We start from the raw sequence: 11,536 nt of genomic DNA, 5'->3' as shown, positions 1-11,536 counted from the left end.
CGCACGGACAGGTCCTGTGGGGTCCAGACAAGTCCTATAACAGGAGCTTTACACTCACTCCTCCGGGCTGAGCTGAACACGTAATAAAGCACAGACAGGTCCGGTGGGGTCCAGACAAGACCTATAACATCAGCTTGATGTCTCACTCCTCCGTACTGATCTGTAGGCGTAACAACACCTCAAACATTGTCAGATTGTCAGAGGTATGCAGCTGACCCAGATTGTGAAGCGTTGGCCATACATTAATGTTATGCAAGAGCGCACTCTAGACGCACAGACTAACTTAACAAAATAATATCGCCTTTACAAAGCTCCACACAATGAGACCTGCACGCTCTTTACGACCTATATGTATCCGGTTTTCTTATTCAAAGCCGAGTGTTTGAGGCTGTAAGGGTAAGAGATACAACAGACCATTATTCCGATGTGTTTTTAAAAAATGAAACAAATATGTTGTTTAAGCGTTCAAGACGGATCGAGTCAACATAGGAGTATTGACGAGCTTTTGTGTCACGCATGAAACATACACGCATAGTGACGTCAGTGTGTACTATTTAAAGCTACACGTTCACTTTGACGACCAGTAAATGAGATTTTCAGAAACAATAGGAACATGTCAAGTCAAGTCTTTAGTCATGAGGGTGTAGGCCATCGGCCCATGGTACAACGTTATACATTGGCATCCTTCAGGCTGTAGAGACGACGGTATCCTCCCATTACGCAGACAGCCAGTTCGCGGACACCTTAAAACAACAACATTTTCGGTTCAGTGAACAGATTATCTACTACCTGTTACCTACACATTATAATGGAATAGTCCAAATAAAAACACAGGAACAAACTGAAGCTATATTATTTATTTGAAAGATGGATGAAAAGACATAACATTTCTAGTCTAACGGGAGTTGGCATCATCATATTGAAAACATTAGCTTATCTATTAGAAATTGCGACACTGTTGTATCATATAAATCAAATAAAGACAAATGTGAACCTAAATATTATTCATATGGAATAAAGAAGTAATATGTTTTGCACACAGTATTCAGATATATGACGAGTGCACTTAATTACAAGTTACTTAGAATAAATATTTAAAATATGACGCATCATGTCAACGTGGCCATGGATGTGAGAATGTTTTTCATTACGTCCTTGAATGTCCATTGAATACTACTCAAAGACATAAACTGTTACAATTTTTAGAAAGTATTGTTAAAATTAGAAAACTGATTTGTATTAATCGTATCTTACATGGCAATGCAGGTGTCTCATTTACTGCAAATCAGAATGTTTTCAAATATGTACATATCTATATCTCTCCAACAAAACGTTTTCTCATTAAATCACAACAAAGTTCTATTTACCCACAATCAAACTTCTCAGTAACAAGCCTGCTTCAGGCTCACCCTGCTCTACTCACTGGACAGTGGACTGTTCCATTATACCCGTAGGTGTTACCCTAATTAACCTTCTAGTTGAGTGTCTGCCAATTGGGAGTCTGTCAAATGGGTGTCTGTCAAATGGGAGATAACCGAGACGACGATTGTTAGCATAGAACATAAACATGGCAAGATTTCTTAACACAAGAGGATTAGCATTACTCATCAGTCAATTAAATTTACACATGGTTGAATGGGGGAAAACATCGACAGGGATAAAACGTTTACGTAGATCATCATAGGCAGTACAAATCAGTAAAAAGTGGTGCTCATTTTCTACATAGTTACAGGAACACATTTCACACAATCTTGAGTTTTTTGGTTTCTTTATATATCTAACAGTTTCTATATTCAGTTGGTGTGAACTACACCTGAACCTCGCTAAGGCAATACGAAATTTCTTGATAGTTATGCAATGGAGATATGGCTCAACACCAAAAATAAATTTAAATTGAGAATATAGATAAGTTTTTGAGCCACTAGACAACGAGGAATGCCATTCCTGTAAATTTGTGTTTTGGGTTCTAGATATGAATTCAGAAATAAAAAGGTTTATATTAGGAATAAATTGATTTTGAATTGAACATGAAGCCTCTACCGACCGTTCCTGTCACCACGGACATTACCACGTTGAACTACGGGGGATGGCTGAAGACTGTAGGGATGTGTAACAATTTATCTGTCTGATTTCATGCACAATTCCGAATTGATTTGTACCATAAAGATCGGAGTTAGAAATGATCCTGAATATCCCATGCTTGTAAAAGGCGACTAACGGGATCGGATGATCAGACTCGCTGACTTGGTTGACACATGTCATCGTATCCCAGTTGCGTAGATCGATGCTCATGGTGTTGATCACTGGATTGTCTGGTCCAGAGTGGAATATGTCCGGACAGTAGTCTCATAGCTGGTATAGTGCTGAGTGCGTCGTGAAACAACGAAGAATCAAACAAAAAATTGGAAGGTTGCCGTCAGGAAAAATGTCCCCTCGACAACGATAGAGAACCTTCTGTTTACAGTTTCAGTGAATTGTGCAATGTATTCTGACCTTCAGGAATACAGTATGTAGATATATATATTTCTCAAAAAAGAATTATTGAAAAAAAATGCTTGAGAATATTTCGCTCATATGACGACGTGCATGCGTGTGTATGTGTATGTGTGGCTGCTTGTACTAGCCCAGACTGAAGCTGGTTTTATAGTGCTAGCCCACTGAGATACCATACCGCAGTGAAGCATGAATACCCCACTCAGACACATTATACTGACTCCGAGCCGACCAGTCCTTGTTTTACCCATTAATGCCGAGCGCCAGGCAGGGACCAATAAGTACTATATTTTAACGTCTTTTGGTATGACGCGGTCGGGGATCGAACCCGCGACCTTCCGCTTTCCGGGCGGACGCTCTAACCACTACACCACGGAGGCGGTCGCACTGTTACGTGTTTGAAGGTGTGATGTATAATTTTATATGTTTATCAGTATACTTGGTATAATTAGGCTTTACCTGAAGATACGGACATTGAGCTCAGTGAATTGCTTGCAATGAAATTGATTGTACAGCTATTGAGTACATGGATTCAAGTAAGAAGCTTTTGTGAATTAAAGGTGAGTGGGTGAGTAAGTTTAGTTTTACTCCGATGTTAGCAATATTCAGCAATATCACGGCGGGGGTCACCAGGAATGGGCTTCACACATTGTACCCATGTGGGGAATAGAACCCGGGTCTTCGGCGTGACGAGCGAACGCTTTAGATTTAACCACTAGGCTACAAAACGCTCCATGGGTTAAGGGAACGTCATTAGCCAATCAGCTAAGCACATGATACACCAGTGATTGTTTTAAACGGTCAGAGTTGTGCGTGACGTTGCGTTAACAACCAGCGATGTTACCTTCCCCAATATTAGAATGAGGATTCTCTCTATGTGAATCATGTATCATGTGGAGGATGACGCCTGATACTATGACAATGATCACATACCATGTCCCATTGTGAACTGGTGATGTCTGGCGCATTCTTGAAGATGATGGTGACTATCATCTATGTACAAATGTCGCCATATTGCTTTGCCTTTCGCCGTTATTGCATGGATGCACTGTTATTTCGTCGTATAATCCTGTATCGTGTTTGATGAAGGAGAATTAATCTATTCCCCTTAGCTGCAGAGAATTATATTGTAATTCACTGAATGTTGCGAGTGAATTTGAGGCAGATTTTTACGTATGTTGGCATTTACGTATGTTGGTATGTATTTATGTCTGTGTGTGCGTGCATTACGTGTGTGTGTCTATCTGTCTGTACATATGTACGTACGCCTTTACGTATGTTGGTATGTATTTATGTATGTGTGTGCGTGCAATACGTGTGTGTGTCTATCTGTCTGTACATATGTACGTACGCTTTTGCGTATGTTGGTATGTATTTATGTATGTGTGTTCGTGCATTACGTGTGTGTGTCTATCCGTCTGTACATATGTACGTACGCCTTTACGTATGTTGGTATGTATTTATGTATGTGTGTGCGTGCATTACGTGTGTGTGTCTATCTGTCTGTACATATGTACGTACGCTTTTGCGTATGTTGGTATGTATTTATGTATGTGTGTTCGTGCATTACGTGTGTGTGTCTATCTGTCTGTACATATGTACGTACGCTTTTACGTATGTTGGTATGTATTTATGTATGTGTGTGCATGCATGTACGTGTGTGTCTGTATGTATGTTTGTATGTATGTATGCATGTCTGTCTGTCTGTCTGTCTGTCTGTATGTTAGGATGGATTGATCAATGGATGGTTGATGGATCAATTGACGGATGGATGCGTGTATGCGTATTTCGATAGATGGATTAATTCTGGTTCTTCGCCGATGACCGCCCGTCCGCCGGCTATGGATGTATCCCTCTCCAGCCACATTCAAGACCTTTCCCTCTCAATCGGACACTCGGCTCAGAGAAACAGAACACCACACACAAGATACAAATATTTATTGCAACGTAACTCTATCACAGGTTAGCTTTCGATGTTTATTGCCATACGTCGATACTTGTGGTGCTTTCGATAAGAGAAAACAGGTTAACTCAAAGTTGAACACTAACATATGATATTTCGTTTGGATAAGCCGGACTATTATTATATATCTAAACTTAACAACCCAGATACAGTAATACGATTCTATGCGACACGATATAATGAGTGGTTTACAAAAATATTACATTAATATACAAATTTATTCTTGTAGACGTACAGCGCCGCCTTCAAAATACATACGACGTAACGCTCGTTTCAATGTATGTACCGAATGTTCTGTCGGAGATCGTCTTGGCCCAAACGTTCTGTCGGAGATCGTCTTGGCCCAGTCCGGAAGTATCATTGAAATATAAGAAATATTCATTGGACCCCGATCCACTAAGCGTTCGTAACGTTACGACCTATCGTATCTCTATATTTTATCATTGGCTTAGGATAAGCCATTGGCTTTTGACTTGGCATAGTGCTACGCACGTTTTTGTGTATCAGGCCCCCGATCACGAAGACAGTCATATACTTCACAAAGAACCAAAACGGACTTTGTGAAACTACAGCGAAAGTATAACGTTAGTAAGCGTTAAACGCCCCCTTTCAAACGAATGACCTTCGGAATAACGAATAATTAAGTTACCCAACCGCCTCTCAATAAAATGACCTTGATATGTCTTGTCAAGGTTCTTTTTTTCCTCTCATTAGAATAATCGAAGACCATAATACAATCAATAAATGAATAATAAACAAATAGATGTTAATTCATAACTAACAAAATTAATTAATTAAATAATAAATATGATAATAAATGTTAACTTCGAAATATTCTTCTCGTATTGTTACCTAAAACTTTCAAAATCATTAAATCATAGTTGAAAATTCCAACTACAATGACCCTGCCATGGTAACGTTTCATTTCAAGAGTGGCGTTTACACAAACTGGGCTTTCGTTCTATTAACAATTGTTCATGAAACATCTCTACATAATGCAAACCTTATGTATATTCATAAATATATTAGTCCCAAAACATTTAGTCAATTTAAGTGTACCAGGTTTTTAATCGTAGAATATGTGTACTTTTAATTTATGGCTAGGTTTCTCTTCTGTCGCCAATGGCTGAAGGGATGGTGTAAATCCAGCTAGGGTCCATGCAGGAAGCAAATGTACTGTAAGTCCCCATGGTCCCTAGTATGGTGATCTACCTTCAGTTGTTGGTGATCAATAGCCTGTTTTTTATATTGTATCGTCTTGTATAGTTCAAATGTTTTAGATTTAGTTACTAGTTTTATATCTATATCTGTGATAATCTAGTTATTTTACTGTCCTTCGTCGGCAGAATTTTATAATTTCACTTAAATTGTTGATATATTTATAACTTGCTTTAGTCACGATATGGCTGAAATATTGCCGATGTGACTTTAAATCTTAACTCACTCACTCACTCACTCATAAATATATTAACATATAGACTCTTGGCTTACCTTACTAACTTGTTTCTTTTTCTGCTACGCAAGCGACCACGGTCATGCACACGCACTCGCACATGCACACGCGCACACACATACGCTAAAGCATAATCACATTCGAAAGACGACCAAAAGCTAATCTCATATGACGGGTTCTATGAACCTCGAATTCAACGAATACCGTTCACACGTAACCTAACACTACGCACTATGCGTAACTATGTGTAACTATGCGTAACTAAACGTAACATTGTACGTGAATGTGGCTTCCTCTGAACATATTACATGCATCGATGTTATGAAGTTTGACAAGGTCATCATGCTCCATGGTTATTCTACACAGGGGTGCACGATATGGCTGAAATATTGCCGATGTGACGTTAAATCTTAACTCACTCACTCTACACAGGGGTGAGTGAGTTTACTTTCACACCGCTTTCAGCAATATTTCAGCAATGCCACGGCGGGGGACTTCACACAGTGTACCAATGTGGAGAATCAAACCCGGAGTTTCGGCGTGACGAGCGAACGCTTTCACCACTAAGCTACCCCACCCATTCTACACAGAAGAAACTGGCGATAACAGAAGACACTGATAAACACGGGGAGAAATTTAAATGTTGTGTTACGAATTTCAGTTATTAAAAGCCATCCTCAGCAATATCCCAGCTATAAGACGGCGGTCTTAACATAATCGAGGGTCGATCTGACGACCTTGTGGTTGATATGATGAACAAAGACCCATGCTGTCGGGTACAATAACATGTTACCATCCGATAACCAATCTGGAGGACCCAATGTGTCGCCCCTTACCAGCACGGTTGCCAGGGAAACGATTCTAAACAGTAAACCCCCATGAGGAAAATAATGATTACGACTTTGACGGCCTCCATTCCACCTTCCGACGTTGCTGTTGTACAGACAAGAGACATATGTCATCTACAGCAGCTTACAAAGCGTTGACAGTCTACCTAGCATCACCATGAGGAAAACACATTATACTGTGATGAATATTCCAAAACTAGCATATTAAATAATATCATCCTAACGCACGCATATTCACAAAATATGACCAGTTCTCCTCACACGAAACAAACTTTGACATATTCGATTCTCCAGCGGCAGTGGAAGCAGTGTCGTGATAACGTGACGTTGTGGACGTGAGTTTACGAGACTTGGTTCCTCAAGCAGTGTGACGTAGTCAGCAACAAAATGGTGCATCTAATACCACTAGCAGACATATTAACCTCCTGGGCAAGACATTCGTTATCTTTCAACATGGCCGTGACGTCATCTCAAAATAGCGACCTCTAACGAGCTGCACTTTTCAGAATCCTCGTACGAATTTTCCCGAACACGTTCACGAACGTGTTCCCGTTTGACTTGTGGTTTTGTTTCTGGGATTTCAACACTTGAACACAAGCTCTCTGTCTCCCTCTCAACCCGTCTTCTTCTCTCCGTCGCTAGGGGAGTGAATTAGCTTCACTCCCTTGGGACGAACAGACTTATCTTTACCGGAAGTAGGCGATGCGCATGAGTCAAACTGATCACGTGTTACTTTGGGTTTATGGCCGAGTATTTCTAGGATGGCGTCAACAGTTGTGTACAGTTCGTTTTCAAAGTTGTGCATCCGGCTAAAAAAGAAAAAAATGTATATATAGCAAGTAAAAATACAGACGTTTCCCCGAAAAGGACTTCCGATAAAAAGCAGCACTGTATCACTGTTTGGGCCAATAAATATTCCTGTCACATACGCTTTCAATGGCATGTCAGTGACGGACATAATGCCAATTACATCTCTGCTGATTGGTTTTTTTTCAGAAAATAAAGACAATCTCTGGGCTCCTTCTTGTTATGTCTTATTAAGATAAATTAAGAACTGCGTATGTCTTAGACTGTATTTAGTGATCAGTTCAGAGACTCAATTTTAGTCTACTACGGGTTAGACATAAAGTTGTTATTACAAGTAAGACAAAACGAGCCTCAAGTACAGCATAAACATAATGGGGATCCACAGCAGGATAGACATGACGGTTATCTAGTGAGGGACAGACATGTAGGGACTATATTACGAGTTGTTAAGGGTAATACATAACTAGACAACGCCAAGGGCCCGATATAACGAGACTCTGCACAAAGCTATCTTACAGATGATTGTAGATCCCATGTTGTAACATAGACTTAAGATAGTCATACCGCTAAGATCGCTTGCTACAAGTGCGCCGAGAGGTGTGTTCAGACAGGCAGAACGGAACAAGACTACAGGTTTGACCTAAAAAGATTCTATCATGGATTGGACATAACGGGGCTGTATTTCGAGATTGTGCAAACTTGGTCACGGCAAAACTCAAGCATATGTTCGAGATAACGGGACTTCATAACGACTCTGTACGGATAGAGAGACTGAAACTCGAGTACGGATTGGACTGCATTGTTTTACGACGTAGTTTGGGTGAGACATAAAGGGACATAACTCTGTGATATACTCACTCATACAGATTCTCCAGCCTGCTATCAATGTCGGCTAAAGAGTGTATACTCCCTTTGTCAGGATATTGCTTTATTTCATATTCTATATTCTGCAGTTTCCATATCTGCCCGGTACTCGAACTCGACTTGGGTGTGTAAGTTGTTCCGCTTGAAGCAATGGGAGACAACCCCGCGTGGCCTGTCAAGCTTTCGGAAGTCGGGTCTTTTCGAACCGGAAGTGTTTGTTTCTTAGTCTGACTTCCGTCACGCGTGGATTGTGACTTCTCTTTCTTTCCTTTCCGACTCTGTTGGACTGCATCTGAAAAAGGGGTATTGATGTCTAATCAGTGAGTTTATATTTTTCGACACACACAGCAATATTCCAGCTGTATGGCGGCGGTCTGAACAATCGAGTCTGGACCAGACAATCCAGTGATCAATAGCATGAACATCGATCTACAAATCCGGAGACACCTGAAATGGGCTTCACACATTGTGCCCATGTAGAGAATAGAACCTGGTCTTAGGCGTGACGAGCGGAACGCCTTAACCACTATCTCAATAGATGAGCATGAGTAAGGATTTGTATGTAGATATGAGAGCGAGTAAGGAGAGGTCTGCAGTACTGGATGAGAGTAACGATTAGTGTCTCGGTGTGGCGGTATGGATTCTGTGACAAATTACCTGTCTTCTTGTTGAAGTCTTCCTCCGTCACCTCCTCAGTGGCGCCCTCTGTCGACAGTTCCAAGATCCCCACCCCTTCATCCTCGCTAGCAGACAGGTCGATGATGTCGCGGCTGGTACGTCGTGCGTCCATGCTGCCCACTCGACGTTGCCGCAGACCAGCACGTCCTGTTGAAGATAATAGGGGGAATTATAAAGAACGTCGATGAGACAGCAAAGGTCACTGTGGCAATGGACCCACAATGTTTCTTCAGGGACACTGGCAAGAGGTGATGTAAAATAGGATTTAATGTGTTTGTGTATAGCTGAATGTACTTGTTCGTATGTATCTTAAGAGCTACTGTTGGAGTGAGTGAGTGAGTTTAGTTTTACGCCGCCTTTAGCAATATTCCAGTAATATTACGGCGGGAGACAAACAGCCAGAAAAGACAGGGAGCCCAGAAATTGGCTTCACACAATGTACCCATGTGGGGGGAATCGAACCTGGGTCCTCAGCGTGACGAACGAACGCTTTAACCTCAAGGCTACCCCACCACCCCGTGCTTCACCTTGAACATGTAGTTCTCACAATTAATAGTTTTGTTGTTGTTGTTGTTGTTGTTGTTGCTTGATGCCGTACTCTGCAATGTTCCAACTATATGACGGCAGTATGTAAATAATCAGATCTCGACCAGGCAATCAAGTGACCGACATTATGAGCGTTGATCAATTTGAAATACGATGGCTTGCATGAATCATGTCGGCGAGCCTTTTAAAGTACCAAGAATGAGTCAAGACACCAACTCACCTTCGATTTCTGTATTACGTCGCTTACACTGAAGTCTCGGACGCCGTTGACGTATAAACTTCAGCGTCTCATCCTCCATTTTGCTTTTAACCTTTCGTTGCAGTAGTGTGCCCTGGAAACATGAAAACATTGTATCTTGAAATAAATTCATCAATTCTTGTGAGTGTATGCTGCGCTGAACGGGTGAATGTAGTTCCTTCCGGCTAGTTCCGGAGACTCATCCTTGCTCTGAATACGGAACGAATTCTGTCGGTATCGAGCATACTTATAACTCGAACTTCTGTAACAACAGTTTGGCTCACCTTTCGAAGGTTAAAGGTCACTTGGAACTTTTGAAGGAACGTGTCCGCAAACTCCGGATACGTGTATAGAACCTCTTTGAGGTCAGCCAGCTCAATCTTGTTGATGTCGCAGTACGACAGCGCCCGGACACAATACATGGTCTTGCCTATCGTCATCTTATCTGGATCTTTTATATCCTCGCCAAATATATCGTCCTTACCTACATGGAAATAATACAAAACAACGTGTTAGTGAACGAGATTTTACGTCGCTTCTACCAGTATTTCGCATCTATCACGGTGTATATATAGAGATGCTGGGCCCCGTTTCACAAAGCTAACGTAGCGCCATGGGCGGATCCAGGAATTTTGAAAGGGGGGGTCCGCCAACGCAAAAAAATCTTCAATACGGTCTTAAGTTATTTTCAAAGGGGCGAACCCTGACCCCCTCTGGATCCGCCAATGTAGCGCTACGACTGCCGAACGTCTATGTTACAGGGCCTGGATTTTCGAAGCTCGCTTACAGCTAAGATAGTCGTAAGTGTCATACATTAACATTAACTTACGACTATCTTAGCTCTCAGAGAGCTTGGAAACTCTAGGCCCAGTATAGGAGGTACGACAGTCGTAGCGCTACGATAGCTTTGTGAAACGGGGCCATGTCTTAAATGTACAAAACATGTCTCAATTTAATTCTGGAAACCCAAACGTCCAGAAACTACCCGGGCTGTGGCCACTTCCTGTCAAGGGATTTGACAAAATTCAACACGCATTTACCATAAATATATGCTAATAATGAAAAAAATGGAAAAAAGAAAATTTGGAAAACTAAATCGCCCATCGGGCATTTTCTTGAAACCCAAAAGCATACGTATGGAGCTGACAAATATATGACATAGTCAGAGCGCACTGGGATTCGAACTCATGGTCAGATGATCCTGGCAGGCCAAGAGGTCGCGGTGATTTGTGGCACCAACTCGGCTACCCAGCAATGTTTTAATTAAAACAGTGTATCCCTTTGTTGCTAATGTAATGCCAGAGGTATTTTGAAATGGACATTGACCAAATCAAAACTGCTGATGTCGCAATTTTCTGCATTTCCTATTTCCTACCCATCCTGAATTTTCATTCCGATGTGAAATAACAACTGTTTTCTCCATTTTCCCCGACACTGTGGAAATGTATATCCTGATGTGATGTAAAAAGGACCAGGTCTGTTTGACATTTTTACATTAAAAAAATATTAATTGTTTCCGAAGCCAAGCGACTTTTATAACATTAAAAATTAATATAATGGCTACTGTGTAATGATGTTAATTCTAACATTTCATAAATATAATTTACACAATTGGTGAAATTTATATTATCATTTTGGGGTTAGTT

General features: G+C 41.1%; 1 protein-coding gene across 3 annotated transcripts in view; it reads right to left on the bottom strand.

The window, feature by feature from the left end:
• Positions 1-6,424: 6,424 nt before the first annotated feature.
• The window catches only part of LOC124283857 (potassium voltage-gated channel subfamily H member 7-like), a 277,214-nt gene continuing 272,102 nt past the window's right edge, over positions 6,425-11,536 (bottom strand). For all 3 annotated transcript variants that reach the window (XM_046719882.1, XM_046719881.1, XM_046719883.1), the window contains 5 exons: positions 10,175-10,374; positions 9,873-9,984; positions 9,086-9,253; positions 8,423-8,720; positions 6,425-7,566 (listed from right to left, as the gene is read on the bottom strand). In XM_046719882.1, the coding sequence (XP_046575838.1) occupies positions 7,371-7,566; positions 8,423-8,720; positions 9,086-9,253; positions 9,873-9,984; positions 10,175-10,374 (974 nt within the window). In that variant the 3' untranslated portion in view covers positions 6,425-7,370. The remainder of the gene's footprint in view (positions 7,567-8,422; positions 8,721-9,085; positions 9,254-9,872; positions 9,985-10,174; positions 10,375-11,536) is intronic.

Source organism: Haliotis rubra, unplaced genomic scaffold, assembly GCF_003918875.1.
Source record: "Haliotis rubra isolate DU_JTF1 unplaced genomic scaffold, ASM391887v1 Scf323, whole genome shotgun sequence".
Classification (NCBI taxonomy): domain Eukaryota; kingdom Metazoa; phylum Mollusca; class Gastropoda; order Lepetellida; family Haliotidae; genus Haliotis; species Haliotis rubra.
The sequence above is the reverse complement of the archived record's forward strand: the minus strand, read 5'-3'. Positions and strand labels throughout refer to the sequence as shown.